Below are 17,263 nucleotides of genomic sequence, written 5' to 3'. Positions count from 1 at the left end.
TATTAATAGGCATCACAGTTTGAACAGTGAAATTCTTAAACCATTAATAGAGCAAACTATTGGCTGTGAGTGAGACAAAAGTAGCAAGGTTCTACTGAGATTTGCAGGGGCGGGGGAGGAAAAGGGGTTGTTTTTTTATAGAAAAATTTCTCCCATTTGAGAGCAATGGGTAGAACTATAATTACAAGAGCTGTTACCCTTCCAAGGCCTGCTGGGACAGTTACACTGAGATTTACTTACTTTATTTATTTATAAAAATTATACCCTGAATTTTTCAATGGTTTTTAATTCTTAGTATGCCCTCATTTTCATTCTGTCTGTAAGAGTGTTGGCTTCTCTACTGGTGAATCTTTTTGTTCATGGACAGAAAGATATTGCACTTTGACACCTACAAAAAACTCCTAAACTTGTAGGATTATGGCTATTTAATTTATGTTTGTTTAGTGGAGTCATGTATTTGATTAGCTGTAAATAGTTACATGCCAAAATAAAAAAATGCAACATATTTTTTGTTCCATAGATATTGATGAGTGTAAGGTCATGTCAAATTTATGTAGACATGGCCAGTGCATAAACACCATGGGTTCCTTCAGATGTTTTTGTAAAGTTGGCTATACGACTGACATTAGTGGTACTTCTTGTGTGGGTAAGTTTTATCATAGCCTTTACTTTTACTTCTATATTGAAACTATCTTATAACCTGCTATATTTTCCATTTTATAAGTGATTTAAAATATTTTGATGTAAAGTCTCAAACTTTTTATTTGCATTTCCTCCAGATATAAAAAGTTCTCTACAATTATATTCCTGATTCAAGACAGTCTCAACTTCTCATGTCAACAGGAATATGCCTTTTAACATAATCCCTGTATTTTAATCAAAAATAGTGTTCTTGTTTTGTTTTGTAGAGATCCACAGCCCCTAATTAAACTCCTTCTTGAATTTTATTTTTTCTTATATTTTAACTCTCACCCTTTCATTCTTTCTCTTACTGTATCATAGCTCAAACTGGAAAAGAGGCACACAATAAGGATTTTTTTGAGGCTGTACAGTTGACAGTTGTAGTTCAACTTTCCTTGGGAAACTCTCCATTTAAGTTGGTGAACAGAGCAAAAAGGATTTTCATGAAGTAGGAATTGGGAAGTAGGGTTGATATCATAATTTACTCTAAGCAAGGTAGTATATTTGCCTTTAGAAATACCTTTTTATGCAGATTGGAAAGTAGTGATGTCACTGTTTTATAATGTTATAATTTGGAACTCAAGCTTGCATAGCTTCCTATATGAACTATAAACTTGATATTGTGAGTTTAAACTTTCTGAAATAATTTTTTCTCAATCAACTTTCCAAATTTGATTGGAACTGCTTAACTAATTCTGAATTGAGCTGAAGGATTTTTTCCGTTATTAATTGAGAACTTAGAAATTCTTACTGATTTCCAACTTGTTTGGCCTTTTTGCACCATGAAGAAACTTGTCTTTGGTTAGAGCTGAACATGGTTTTTAAATAAGCATTATCAGGCATAGTTCACTGGCTTCATGTTGGAACAAATACTATTGAATAAATTAAACTTGAATATGAATTATTGTTGTAATTAGATTGACAATTATTATTATAATTAGATCTTGATGAATGCTCCCAGTCTCCCAAACCATGCAATTTTATCTGCAAGAATGCTGAAGGAAGCTACCAATGTTCGTGTCCACGTGGCTACAGCCTCCAAGAAGATGGAAAGTCCTGTAGAGGTAAAAGATTGAGTAACTCAATGGATTTTCTAACCAATTAATTTATTCTTATATAATACAACAAAGCTAATCAAAACATGAATAGCATAAAATCTGGCTTATTGGATTCAATGTTCTTGCAAGATGCATTGCCTCTACTGCAGTGAGGGAAGAAGCAGGCAGGATCAATCTTGGAGTTCCTGTCATTTGTGAAACACCACAGTGGTGGTGTTAAAAAATGTTTTTACTCTGAACATACGGCAAACGGTACAGTACAATTTCTGCTTGATTGCAAGGCATGCTGGATAAAATAGGAAGTGCTGAAATGGCCATATACTTCAGTGAACAATAATAACTAGAACTATAGAGTCCAACTGCATCTATTGGATTGTTTATATATTGCAGTTCTGCATGCAAATGTGTAAAGACATTGCCATTATTCCATTCTTACTGAGCATTTTTGTGAGTTTTTAAAGATGCTTCCCTATACACAAATCCTTGGGGAAGCATTGCTCAGGGACCCCTGTAACTTCCCTTTTATGCTTTTGCAGGGATGCCATTCCCTTCACCCCGCACCCATTATAAAGAAAACCCTCACCAAAGTCACTGCCTGCCCAACTGACAGCAGGACAGGCCTGTTGCTTTCTCTGAAAGCAAAACTGGACAGCACAGAATATGGAGTCGTAACAAAACTAGGATCCTGAGAACTCCAAACAAAACAAACAATCTCTGAGAAAGCCGCTTAGGGTGGAGTCTTGAACGGCACATACAGTACTGTGCAAAGGTTTTAGGCAGGTGTGAAAAAAATGCTGTAAAGTAAGAATGCTTTCAAAAATATATATTGTAACTGTTTATGTTTATCAATTTACAAAATGCAAAGTGAACTAACAGAAGAAAAACCCAAATCAAATCAGTAGTTGGTGTGGCCACCCTTTGCCTTCAAAACAGCATCAATTCTTCTAGGTACACTTGCACACAGTTGTTGAAGGAACTTGGCAGGTAGGTTGTTCCAGACATCTTGGAGAACTAACCACAGATCTTCTGTGGATGTAGGCTGCCTGAAATCCTTCTGTCTCTTCATGTAATCTCAGACAGATTCGATGATGTTGAGATCAGGGCTCTGTGGGGGCCAAACCATCACTTGCAGGACTCCTTGTTCTTCTTTAGGCTGAAGATAGTTCTTAATGACATTGGTTGTATGTTTGGGGTGGTTGTCCTGCTGCAGAATAAATCTGGGGCCAATCACACACCTCCCTGATGGTATGGCATGATGGATAAGTATCTGCCCGTATTTCTCAGCATTGAGGGCACCATTGATCCTGAGCAAATCTGCAATTCCATTTGCAGAAATGTAGCCCCAAACTTACAAGGAACCTCCACCATGTTTCACTGTTGCCTGCAGACATTCGTTATTGTACCGCTTTCCAGCCCTTCAGCGAACAAACTACCTCCTGCTACAACCAAATATTTCAAATGTTGGCTCATCAGTCCAGAGCACCTGCCGCCATTTTTCTGCACCCTAGTTCCTATGTTTTTGTGCATAGTTGAGTCACTTAGCCTGTTTCCACATCAGAGGTATGGCTTTTTAGCCACAATTCTTCCATGAAGACCACTTCTGGCCAGACTTCTCCAAACAGTAGATGGGTGTGCCTGGGTCCCACTGGTTTCCACCAGTTCTGTGCTGATGGCACTGCTGGATATCTTCCGATGTCAAAGGGAAGTAAACATGATGTATCTTCCATCTGCTGCATTAATTTCCTTGGCTGACCACTGTGTCTACGGTCCTCAACATTGCCCATTTCTTTGTGCTTCTTCAAAAGAGCTTGAACAGCACATCTTGAAACCACAGTCTGCTTTGCAATTCTTGCCTGGGAGAAACCTTGCTGATGCAGTAGAACTACCTTGTGTCTTGTTGCTGTGCTCAGTGTTGCCATGGTGTATGACCTGTGACATGAAACTGTCTTCCCCAAACTCACCTTAGTAGCAGAGTTTGGCTGTTCCTCACCCAGTTTTAAGCCTCCTCTACAGCTGTTTCTGTTTCAGTTAATGACTGTGTTTCAACCTACATATGAAATGGATGCTCATTAGCACCTGCTTGGTATAATTGGTTAATCATACACCTGACTCTAATCCTACAAGATCCCTTACTTTGTCCAAGTGTCCAAAGTGTGCGAGTGTAAGAATTGATGCTGTTTTGAAGGCAAAGAGTGGTCACACTAAATATTGATTTGGGGTTTTCTTCTGTTTGCTCACTTTGCATTTTGTAAATTGATAAACATAAACATTTACAATATATATTTTTGAAAGCATTCTTACTTTACAGCAATTTTTCACACCTGCCTAAAACTTTTGCACAGTACTATATACATAATTTGTGAAGATCACCTTCAAAAGCTGCAAGGATATACTGTAGCCTTTCATCATCTCTAGTCCTTACCCCCAATTTTTGCAAACAAGACTTACATACATTAATCTCTCTGTCCATCATTGTCCACCTGCATAATTGCTTTAGTGGGAAGTTACAGGGCTATTTGTTTGAAAAGAAGTAGAAGAAACAACAGCATATTGAAGGAAAATAGCAACCAGGATGATGAGGTGGAAAATGCATCATGTGAATCATGAATAAGAATGTTGCACTGCAAAGAAAAATCCTTTGTGAAGATCTGCCCGTGCACAGAATAGACCACACAGCAAATCTAATACTGATTACCACAGAGATTGGGTCTTCTGGGCAAAATGGGTAAGGACCAGAGATATCTATGATGGGGTGGGGGTGGCTAAACAAATGATGCAATGAGTGTTATGCCATTGCAAGGCAAGCTCCACCCCTTTGATATATCAATTGTGATACTGCATGTATGTTTGTAAGGGACAGCACTTACATTGTGATACTCATCGTGTTCAATCAAAACATAGGGAGATATGAAAGAGAGCCTTTTGGCTAATTCTCTGCACTTAAAAACAATTTTGATTGCTCTAACAATGTTATTAAATATTAGACTAACTAATCATGTTGCCTTCATTTTAAAGAAATAAACACCTTATTTTTTCACTCCTAGATCTTGATGAATGTCAAACTAAACAGCATAACTGTCAATTTCTTTGCGTCAATACCCTTGGGGGATTCACATGTAAATGCCCACCAGGTTTCACACAACATCATACAGCCTGTATAGGTAAAATAAGTTTTTGGGGTTTTTTTTTGTTTTTTTGCTTTCATAAAAAACATGCAACATCTGTCAGAACTCCCTAGCAACAATCAGGGCTAGTAATAAATCTCTCTGAGTTTAGATTAATAGGATTTAATAAGAAAAAGATTGAAATGAGGACACAAAGCTCCCAGTAGCTTTGCTTTCAAATCTGGAAATATAAATAAATAGTTAAAAGCTGTTAAATTCTGACTTTCTTCTTCCTGTGCTTTTAGTATAACAGGGAGAATACCAATTTTGTCTGAAAAGGTAGACCTTCCTGCACCTGAGTTTTATTTACATAATGTTACCGGTAACAATAACAGTGTATGAATCCTCTCGTACAACATTTGAACTTTGTAGGTTTAGAAACAGTTTGTGCTATAAATTAAGACAGTTGTTATCCTAGTATTACATTTTACAAATTCCAGGAAAAATTGTGTATGTGTGCATGTGTACATGTGTTAAAAAAAATTAAACATTTTAGTGAACATTTTATGAAGTTGCTAAATTCTATGTGTAAATCTAACATAGTTCCACTTGATCACGCCTAGGACAAATAATACCTTTCCACTTACTGACCTTTAGCATATATCTCTTGCTATTTGCAAGCTCTTTCACATGGAGGGAAATTGTGAAACATTCTCAAAGAGAAGCCATAATTTTCCTATGTTGTCTGGATCTGATAGCATGCAATAGGTACAAATAGTTTCCATTATGTATTATAACTAAAAGCCTTGATAATATTCAAGATTGATATCAAGTCTTTATGATATTGAGAATATCAGTTATGAATACAGGTGTGCAAAAATTCAAACATAGCATTCTTTATTTTTCTTTTGGTATCTGATTTATAAAAATGAAATACCATTTTGTAGATAACAATGAATGTGGATCACAGCCTTCACTTTGTGGATCAAAAGGAATCTGTCAAAATACTCCTGGAAGTTTTGCCTGTGAATGTCAGAGAGGTTTCTCTCTAGATTCAACTGGATTAAACTGTGAAGGTAAAGTTCAACATCATAAGTTACATACAGAGGAGGCATTTCTGGAAATTGCCAGGTCATTACTTAATAACAATATTTATGTGTATTAGGCTTATATCATAAATTCATGTGATCATTGGAATCTTTATTATTCAGTGCAACTCTTTTTAACTCTTAGTGTGCTTGGAATTGTGTCATTTATGTTGTGGCAGAGCTCCTGGCTCTGGAGGATGATTTTGAATTTTTGATTATGTGCCATCAAGTCATTTTCGATTCCTAGTGACCACATAGACTTTTTCCATGACGATCTATCCCTAACCTGTTCTTTCAAGTCTCCCAGTGATGCACTCATTGCCATCCTAACTGAGCCCATCCACCTTGCTACTGGTCATCCTCTTCTTCTCTTTCCTTCCACCTTTCCCAGCATTAGAGCCTTTTCCAGAATTAGAAGACGGCACATTAGAATTATCTGTCCCATCTTGAATGCAGTACATTAAAAACTACCTCAAAATTTTCCATTCAGCACCAGATTCAGGCTTTCTCCCAAGACAGAATGCAATAGTAGGAGAATATTTTGTGCATCCAGTTCATAAATATTGAAGAATATATCTGGATTTCAGTTCATCTCGCTCATGCTATTTTTTTAGAAAAAAAACTGGACCCCCTAAAAATTCTGATGGATATAGCAATGGAACATAGGAGATAACACCTCTCTACCAATACTCCTTAGATCACTGTTGCTATGATTGCAATATTTTAAGAAAAAAACTTCAAACTGATCAGTTTTCTGAAAAATAGAATGGCCAAATACCATTAAACATGGACTGGTTGCAGGGTTATAAGATATGTAGTGTTATGGTGGTTCTTTTCCTTTCTCTGCAGTCAGTTCCAATTAATGTTGAGGGAAGGGAAATGATCAAGCCCAAACCCCCTGATATGCAGAGTGACTCAGAGCTTAATGCTTTCTCCCCTCCTGTTCAACAGTTACATGAGGCCACTAGGGGAGCTCATCTGTTGCTGATGACACTCAGCTGTAACTCTCAGCCCCTTGCTTGTCAAGTGATGCTGTTGAGGTCTTGTCCCTATAAAGGTCCAGATAGGGAGGAACAGGTTTAAACTCAACCCTAGTGAAACCAAGTAGTTGTGGGTATACGAGGCCTGAGTTGGGTGGCACTGCCTTGCTTGGGATGGGGTACAATCTGGGGGTCTTCCTCAACTCTCAACTCCTGCTCAAGGAGCAGGTGTCAACTGTGGCCAGGAAGGCCTTTTATAGAAACAGCTTGTACACTCGTTGTGCCTGTTCCTGGATCAAGAGGCCTTCCACATGGTTACTCGTACCTTGATCACCTCATGGTTTGATTAATGCAATGCTCTTTACATGGGGCTGCCCTTAAACACCATTTGCAAAGCACAGCTGGTCCAGAAGTTGGCAACATGAGCAATGATGAGCAAACCTCATGATGCCCACATAGCACTCCTGTTATATGAGTTTCACTGGTTGCCAGTTGGCATACAGGTGCAATTTAAGGGGCTGGTCATTACCTATAAAGCCCTAAATGGCATATGGCCTAGCAAGCTGGAGGACATCTGTCTCCCATAATGTCTGCCCATTCTGTGCATTCCAGCAGCGTTGGCTTACTTCAGGTCCCTTCAGTTAAGCAATGTCATTTAATGGGGTCCTTCTCAGTCACAGCTCCTGCTCTTTGGAACATGGCTCCCACCTTGCCCCATCTTTAAGTGTGCTTTAAAAACCTGGCTTTTTCCACAGGCCTTAGGTTAGTAGATGGATGGGTTCTGGGCATTATGAGGAATGTGGAGAGTTTTTGCTCCCTGAATGGATGCTGTTTTGATTGCTGTGGTTGTTTTGTATTTTACTGTTGTTTTAATTTTGTAAAGCCTTCCAGAATAATTTGGAATGGGATGGTCTACAGATCCAATGAATGAATGGGAGGAAATAAAGGAGAGTGGCTGAAATTTAAAAAATATTTAATAAATCTTCCATCCTTTCACTTAGCTGAGTCATGTCCTGTTCCTCTTCTCAGTAGCCAGTAAGCAAACTGAACATTTTAACTAACCATGTGCAGCTGTTACATCATCCCTAGAAAGAGCAGCTGCTTCTCATAAATACTGTTTAACTGAATGGCTAAGGGTAGGGCTGTCCTCCTGGCCTTTGATTCCTTCCTATCCTTAAGTGAGGGAGGGAGAAAAAATTGAAGCACTACCTTCCTGGCTTGTAATGGTTGCAGAGGATTTTTACAGCTTGAATATACTTCCCTCCTAATAAATTTTTTTAATAATAATACAATCCTGTGCATAATAACTCAAAAGAACGTCTCATTGGGTCACATGGAATTGTTCTTCTATAGATATATACACCAAATTTAGCAAATTATTTGCTATTTCATTCTTTTCTCTTTTTCTTTACCATAATATCTTTATTTGTAGATGTGGATGAGTGTGAAGGAAATCATAGATGTCAACATGGCTGCCAAAATATTCTTGGTGGCTATAGATGCAGCTGCCCACAAGGATTTATCCAGCATTACCAGTGGAATCAATGTGTCGGTAAGAAACTCATTTTACACAGAGAGTTCCAGAATTAATGATGTGAGGTAGAGAAGAAAAATAGTGTGCAGAAACCCAGAATTACTTTATTTTATATCATTTGTTCCTTCATGGGGTGTGCCTAAATGTAAAAAAATTAACTTTTCCACAAAGACTTCCACAAAGTTTTCTTGGCAACAGTACCAAAATAATTTACCATTGCTTTCTTCTGGATCTCTAATTAATATTATACTACAGGTAGTCCTTGCTTAGCAACCACAATTGGGACCAGCAACTCCGTTGCTAAGTGCCACAGTCACTAAGTGAAACAACATGATTGCAACAAACTTACAACATCACTTTCCATTTGGTCATTAAGTGAGTTGTTAAGCAAGACATCACGTGACTGCAACTTCCAATTTTACTGCCACCTTCTCCACTGACTCTGCTTGTCGCAAGCCAGTTGTGAAGCACACAATTGGCAATCACCTGACTGCATAACGCTGTGACTGCCATAAATGCCTGCTGATTGCATCGTGCCCAAATGTTGATTACGTGACTATGGGGACGCTGCATGGGTCTAAATGTGAAGACTGGTCATAAAGTTACTTTTTCAGCTCCATCGTAACTTAAAATGGTTGGTAAATGAGGTGGTCAGTAAGCAAGGACTACCTGTAACTCTAAAAATACTGCTCTGTAGCCAACATGATCATATGGCCCAAAATTGCAGTAGATCCAAGGACTGGCCTGTGTACAGGTCAGTATAGGTCCTAGGATTCTGTGCTGGGAGAGAAGAGGATCCTCTGGAAATGGGAATAATAACCACAAGTTATATAATGAAGCATCAATGCAGTAGAAATCATTTCAGAATGATATGTCGAATTACTGCATGTTCGGAAGAAACTTGTAGCCTTCCAAGTGATATACTTGTGCTGAAAAGAGAAAAAAAGCTCAGTCGCCCCATCACATTGCTAGGTGTTATACCAACCCCTACTATTAAAATGAAATATACTTATTCTATTATTCTGTGTTCTTTAAAATAACACCCACTTCTCTATTCCAATCTTAAAAAGAAAACCTGGAAATACATTTATGAGCATTTGGAATTAGTCACTGTTTTGACAAGTTCTCCCTTGATAAAATCTGTATACTTAAAAAGGTGTGTTATCAATTGCCCAACAGATGAAAACGAATGCTCAAGTCCTAGTATTTGTGGCTCAGCTTCGTGCTACAACACTCTTGGAAGCTACAAGTGTGCGTGTCCCTCTGGATTCTCTTATGATCAGCTCACAAGTGCTTGCCATGATGTCAATGAATGCTCCTCTACTAAGAATCCCTGCAATTACGGCTGTTCCAACACTGAAGGCGGATACCTTTGTGGCTGCCCCCCGGGATATTACAGAGCAGGGCAAGGGTGAGTAGTTGACTGTGACAGACACATGCCTGCATCTTCTACAAAACTGTGAGTGACCAACATATTTTAATATGAAGCAATTTCTATTATCTTGGGAGAGTCAAATCACAATTAATTTACTCAATACATGATTACTGCAGCAAGACTTCTTTATGCACAATTTTGGAAAACCCAGACAATACCAACAATACAAGAATGGTTGTTAAAACTGATGGAAATGGCAGAAAATGATAAACTGACTTGCTTATTAAAAGAAAACTCAAATAACTATTACCTTAAAGAATGGAAACCATTGATGGACTATTTGCAAAATGCAGGTGGCTGAAGCTTACATGGGGATTTGAAGATTAGATTATAAATGTAATGGGATATGTTTTGACAAAGAATTACTCCTACTTAATGTATTAAAAACTAGCACTTATGATAGTCTTACTATTCCTAAGACCAGAGATAGATTGGAAGTTATCTATTTTTCATATCTTTTTTCTTTTACTTTATCTCACTTTTTCTTTTCCTTTTCTTTATAATTTGTATTTTCAATTTTCTTTTTCATTTCCAACTTTTAACTTTGTAACTTTAAAATCTCAATATTATTTTAAAAAATCCCAATTAATTAATAAATACTAGTTTTCTACTAGCGCAATAACCTTTGTGACCTCTGATTTCATTTTATGCTTTCACGAATGGTAGAATGTTTAAGACTGCCTTGAAACAGCCAGTACGTAGAAACTATAATTTTTTTGTTGTAATCTAGTCCTCCACAAAAAAAGAATGTATCTGTAACATCTGTCTAACTCATACCCAACTCAGTGCTGATTATCATCAGGGTTTTTTTTAAACAGTGCTACCAGCCAGTTACAGACTCATTTGGCTCCACTGTTCTCCCTTTATCAAACTTGCACTGAATGCATGTTATTCCAGCAAATTTTAAGTTTTTCCAAGCCAAATCCTATACCTGTTGCTTAAACATAAAATGTCTTTATTTATGAAACTGAATAATATGGCAGCTGTAGTGATTTCTTTACAATTATACGGAATCTACAAATTCATATGGGATGAAAATTAAATACCGAGGTACTCCAGGGTAACACCTCTATTGACAGAATAGCTCTTTTCAGCAGGAGTTTTAATCAGTAGAGTTTTTCTGCTGCCTAAATTAGGAAAGAGATTATACTCTTTTTTCCTAGAGTATCCTGTGTCTCCTTTCCGCCATTGTTCCACCAGTTGAACCATTCTCATCAAGTCACTTGGGGATAGTCAAGTGGTAGAGTAAAATCCCATCTCTTAATGTCTTATAACTACACCAAATACTTTCAGTGCTACAGGTAGCCCTTAGGTGATGACCACTTGTTCAGCAACTGTTCAAAGTTACAATGGCACTGAACAAGGGGGACTTACAACCAGTCCTCGAAGTTGTGGCCGTTGCAGCATCCCCACAGTCATGTGATCACAATTTGGGTGCTTGGCAACCAGCTCATTACTACGATGGTTGCAGCATCTCGCAGTTACGGGATCACCATTTGCGAACTTCCCTGACAGCTTCCCACAAGCAAAATCAGTGAGGAAGCTGATAAAAAGTTTAGAAAGGAATAAATCCCTCTTTGAAACTAAAAGATTCAAAACATAGAGAAGGAAATGCATAATTAAAGTCTGGAATTTGTTTGCACAAAATGATTACAACTTGGGGTTATGATCTGATGCATAACACATCATGAATTTCTCTTATGAACTAGCAATATGGCAACAAAAAGGCTTCTTTCTTCTGGTGCTAATATGATTATGTTATTCAACAGACACTGTGTCTCAGGTATGGGGTTTAGTAAAGGCCAGTATCTACCAGTGGATCAAGGTGAGGAGAATGCTTTGTCTCCAGAAGCATGTTATGAGTGTAAAATTAATGGATACTCCCAAAAAGACAGCAGGAAGAAAAGAAGTCTCAATCAATCTCAGCCTGCAGAGGTAAGCAAAAACTGCATAGCTGATTTTCACTTGCTGTTCCAAAACCAGATCTAAGAAATGCTTCCACTGAATTTGTCAGAATCTTATGTGGCTTTGAAAAGAAACTACTAATAATCTTGCATTATTAGCATCAAGAACGATATCCTTCTGTCTACTGTGTTCTGTCAATAGCAGTTTCTTACATGAGCTTGCATAGAGCTACTACAGAATGCATAATAGTTATGCATAGTAGTTCTGCCCCTCCAGTTTCAAAGAGAGTTTATATATACAAATAGAGCAAAACAATGGGATTTAAAATAAATGAGTAATCATTACAGGAAAAGACTGCTACTGCAGAATATTGAGGGATCCTAGAAAAACTCATAAAGTCATATGATTACTTTATTAAATTTGATGTAAGCCATCCAGACTCATTTTGGAGTTGTGGCCTCTAAGTTTCAGGAATTAAAATAAAATTACTGATTTTGTTCTTGTCAACTGATTCCCACTTTTAATTGACTGTTTTTTCTTGTTCCATGGTTATTCTCACCAGAGTAGTCACTACAACTGCAATGAAATTTCAGTGCATAATGGAAAGGATGTTGCATACAATGGACCAAATGTTCGCTGCAGTTTATGTAATTTGCCTAATTGTGATTATGCAAATGTTATAAATGTCTTAATGTGTGTAATGGCCTCATTATGCATATGTAATGAGGTCATCACACAAATGATGTAAAATGAGATTTTGTGCCATTTGATTATGTCATCACACAAATGATGTAAACCTCCATGATGATATGCTTTCCAATTTATTAGATATTTGTGGATAGCACACACACTCTCCCCACAATTGTTTTATTGAAATGAAAAAACAGTGAACTGAGACTTTCTCATCAGGGGCGGGGAATTACTTCATGTTCACCTTCCTCTAGGTAAATTGGACTTCATCACCCATGTACATTTCTCCTACCAGCCAACAAAACATAGGAAATGAAGTCTAACACATCTGAAGAGCTGCGTGTGGGGAATGCTGCTTTGCTGATATGATAAAAGTATATTGATCAGTATTTCCTAGGTCCTATGCAGATTCTGTATTTTCCTATTGAACAAATCAACCAGTAAATTAGCAGAGCACAAAAGATGGTTTTGTATTCTGGGAGAGTGGGAGATGTCTGCTTGCCTTCTATAAATGCCTTGAAATGCAGCTTCTGGACCTGAGCTCTTGGTGACATTCTAAACCCAGTAGCAGGGAAGCAGCAATGATGAGAAATTAGAATAATTAATAATCCATGGTAAAAAAAAATATTGTCTAAACAGAAATCGTGAAGTTTGCCTGTGCCTTTTGCTCTCACCTTTTATTTTTGCTTTAACAGATCAGTTTGGAAAGTTTGGACATTGATCTTCCATTGAGGATGAGGTTCAGCATATCTGGCCTTGGCAATAAAGAGCATATATTAGATCTCATGCCCGCAATACAGCCCCTCACAAATCACAACCGCTATGTTATCTCCTTTGGTAATCACAACAGCACCTTCCGGATACATCAGAAAGATGGGCTCAGTTATCTTCAAGTTGCTAAGAAAAAAGCCATGGCTGGTATTTACACACTGGAAATAGTAAGCATTCCTCTGTACAAAAAGGAAGAGCTAAAGAAGTTGGAAGAAAGCAACGAGGACAACTACCTCCTAGGAGAACTTGGAGAAGCTCTTAAAATGAGACTTTGGATTGAACTCTACTAAAACCTTCCTTCCTCACCCCCATCATGAAGGAGTCCCTTCCATTCACATATCTTACCATACTTTGGTTTGAAAGCTTTAAAGGGGTCAATGGCTTACTTTTTCAAAAGACCAAAAATTGCAAAGAATAGTGACCTCTGCATCTTTCCATCCTGAACAAGACTGCAGGATAGACCTTGACTTTTCTGTGGCCAGAGCTTTGATTACAATGCCAACAATCATGGTTACTATATTGTCTATATAACCTCAATTTTAAGTATACTTTAAAAAAAAATGTGCTTAAAAGATCATATATGGCACTAAATGGCACAAAACATGAGCTACTTTTTTCCTATAAGCAGTCTAGCATATTGGGTATTTTGCTGTAGTTCCTAAATTAAAAATAGAGATTTTATTTATTTTTAATGCAGTAATATATGGAGAAATTAACAATCTGTGTTAAAAAAGAAAAAGAAAACTTGTTTTTCTTTGCGATTTTATGAATTTGAACTATTACATGTATTAGGTATTTTAGAAAAAAAAAGGACAGAAACTAATAGATTGACAAAGTTTCCTCTCAGTATTGTGCCTGTGGTCCATAAAACATAAAAAACAAAATGTCACATGATCAAATGAGTACTGTAATATGCTTCCCCGGGGCTTTCTTTTTGCTGAGCAAGATATTTATCTTAAATAACCATGATCAGAATTTCAACTTTAAATTTGGTGCTGATGCTCAACACGCATGTCATAAAGACTAGAGTAGTCATGGAAATGATGTGCAACCACTGTAACAAAACATCTGGATGGCTTGTGATATCCTTAGTATTGCAGGCCAAGCCGTACTGTATTTCCTTCAGGTAACCTCACTATATCATACAAACCTCATTCACTACAACAAAAGGTGCTCAACATACTTGCGTTACTGTAGGCAGCTGATTACAAATCATGTATTCTTAGAAGCGAACACTTGATATTTCATTCTAAGTGGTGCTGGCTCGGATTCGCCCTGAAATAAACACAACTGAGCTATTGCAGAATTGCCATATGTGTACGCTATTCATGCTGCATGGAAAAAATGCGTATTGGAAAATAAGAATGTTCATTAATGCTGTAGTTATATACAATATGTCTCGTTTTATCATAGCCTATTTTATAAGAGTTACCTTTGTACAATGAGTTGGCATTTAGTCTTCTTTAGTGTTTTTTTTTTTTTTTTTTTAATGTGCCATTTAATAAGTAAGTGTATGTCACCATGGTGCTATAAATGACAGCTGGTACTTGTTACAGGTCATATGAAAAAAACCCCTCACGTGTGAACCAACCCAAAGCACATTCCATGTCTGCTCTTTTTTTTTTTTTTTTTTTTTACTTGTGCTGATCAAAAATTAGCCAGAAGTTGTGCTCCCTGTTTTGGTTCATATTCTGTATTTTCTGTGTATTTTCTTTTATGGAAAGAAGAAAACCTTGTAAATTACATTTTGAGAAGAAGCAGTATTATTTTGTTGGTCTTTGTACTAATACAGCATCACTTTTCCTGAAATAAAACTTATTTTCTGGTAGCTGTGTTGTTTTGATATGGGAGATGGTCAACCTTATAAGATTAGGAGTGAATAATGGTGAGAGGGTGTGTTTTCTCTCCTCATGTTCAATTTTGCAGAACCTGCACAGGACTACCATTGGTTCCTCATTGGATTGTAGCACTTTCCTAAGATACAACCAAAAAATGTGACTCTGAAAAATGGGGCAGGTGGAAAGTACAAAAAGGGGCTCAATTTGCACATTGTGTGTCAAAGTATACTGAGAAACTGAATAATGCATCCAGTTAATGTCTTAGTAATCTTTATTTAACAGACTGTGTTAAGTGGTGCCCCTAAATTAACCACCAGTGATTAATTTAATCCAAGCAGACAAAAAGAGAATCGGAGTGCAGTACAGTGGTACCTCGGGTTACGAATTTAATCCGTTCCGTGACTCTGGTCGCACCCCGAATTGGTCGCACCCCGAAGCAAATTTTCCCATAAGGTTCAATGTAATTACCGTTAATCCGTTCTGGCGTGGAGGACAGGGAAGCGGCTATTGCTTGGAGGGAGAGTCCCCCTCTCTACGACCACGTGTCGGGCAGAAAATGGCCGCGGACCACATGTCAGGGGCGGAAAATGGCCGTGGACCACATGTCAGGGGCGGAAAAATGGCTGCGGACCAGGTGTCAGGGGCGGAAAATGGCTGTGGACCACGTGTCGGGTGGAAAAATGGCCGCAGACCACGTGTCGGGTAAAAAATGGCAGCGGACCACGTGTCAGGGGTGGAAAATGGCCGCGGACCACGTGTCACGGGCGGGAAAATGGCCGCAGATCCTGTTCGTACCCCGAGGCGGAGTTCGCAAACTCAGGTAAATTTTTGCGGCCGGAGCTGGTCGTAACCCAAAAAGTTTGTTAGCAGAGGCGTTCGTAACCCGAGGTACCACTGTAATTTCCAGGCTCTGAGACCTTTCTGTCCCTGCAAAGCACCGAGGAAAAGGCAAGAGCTGGGTGGAGGAAGGGATGCTCCCTGCCTGGGTTGGGTCTCAACATGCCTGGCCCCAGGACTCGGTGGCATGACAGCTCTGGTCCCCCACCTAGATACCATGAACCCACGCACCCACCTACAGAGAGGAGTTGAGGATTGCCCCCCCCCCCCCGAGGCTTCTGGGTGGCTGCCCTGACAACTTGATTTTTAAGAAGAAAGATCTTTAAAAAAGGCTTTTTTTCTGAGACAATTCAAGGTGCTGATGGCCTCCTTACTACTCTTCTGTTTTTATTGCATGGGATAATAAACCGCCTTGAGTCCTGAGGAAAGTAGGCAGTGCATAAATCAGTGCATACACACATGACTATTTTTGGCAAAGCGTTGTTAGACTATAAAAAAAGCTGCTGCTAACACTTGTCTGCTCTGAGGGCAGAGCAGCAGCAGAATTGCAGGCAGAAGGATGCAAGGCTTCTGGGACCCTACGTTTATTGTCTAAAAAATGGTGATAACAGATGAGGCCCTCAGTCCCTGCCTCTCCCTGAACAAAAACATCCTCTGTATCAGTGTTTCTCAACCTTGGCAACTTCAAGCTGTGTGAACTTCAGCTCCCAGAATTCCCCAGCATGCTGGCTGGGGAATTCTAGGAGTTGAAGTTCACACAGCTTGAAGTTGCCAAGGTTGAGAAACACTGCTCTATATTCTGGAGAAGAAGAGATGACCAACCAGGCTTCAAGGTCAGCAATCCTCTTACGCTGGTGATCTCAGTTTGGCAGGAAAATATTTACTTAATTATTATTAACAGATGCAATGAGCTCTTAGTGATTAACACTTCCAATTTATGTACATCTATAAAACATATTTAAAAGTAAAGTGGCTACAAGCTGTTCATTATGAGGTGCCAAAGTATACCAAATCATAAAATCAGTGCTGGAGATTCTTTTTAAATATCTTTTTAAATATGCTTTTTAAATATCTTTTTTGTTTTTAAAGGACTTCTAGTTTTGTTGTTTGGAACAGCATACGATCAAAGATGCTCTGATCATGGGTGTTTGAAGGATCTTGCTGCTTTTGTCAAAATGAGGTAGTGTGGCACTGTTGTGTTGTGAGCTCCCCCTTTTTGTAGGTGCATGCAATATGCCACACAAAAAAGGGGTGTGTGCTTGTGACACAAAGGCATGATGCAGTTTCCATCTTTCTGCCACTGCACGCCCCGCCCCCCCCCCCACGTCCCAGATGCTGGCTC

General features: G+C 38.5%; 1 protein-coding gene across 1 annotated transcript in view; it reads left to right on the top strand.

Moving 5' to 3' along the window:
- FBN2 (fibrillin 2) overlaps positions 1-15,066 on the top strand; it is a 152,697-nt gene extending 137,631 nt beyond the window's left edge. Inside the window, exons 58-65 of the mRNA XM_025177307.2 lie at positions 521-646; positions 1,623-1,745; positions 4,784-4,900; positions 5,791-5,919; positions 8,344-8,463; positions 9,625-9,856; positions 11,650-11,815; positions 13,171-15,066. Coding sequence (XP_025033075.1) covers positions 521-646; positions 1,623-1,745; positions 4,784-4,900; positions 5,791-5,919; positions 8,344-8,463; positions 9,625-9,856; positions 11,650-11,815; positions 13,171-13,536 — 1,379 coding nt within the window. The 3' untranslated portion in view covers positions 13,537-15,066. The remainder of the gene's footprint in view (positions 1-520; positions 647-1,622; positions 1,746-4,783; positions 4,901-5,790; positions 5,920-8,343; positions 8,464-9,624; positions 9,857-11,649; positions 11,816-13,170) is intronic.
- The last annotated feature ends 2,197 nt before the right edge of the window (positions 15,067-17,263 follow it).

The sequence above is a fragment of the Python bivittatus genome, unplaced genomic scaffold (genome assembly GCF_059951505.1).
Source record: "Python bivittatus isolate LINGU-HERP-01145 unplaced genomic scaffold, Pbiv_v1 ctg000850_np1212, whole genome shotgun sequence".
Lineage (NCBI taxonomy): Eukaryota > Metazoa > Chordata > Lepidosauria > Squamata > Pythonidae > Python > Python bivittatus.
The sequence above is the reverse complement of the archived record's forward strand: the minus strand, read 5'-3'. Positions and strand labels throughout refer to the sequence as shown.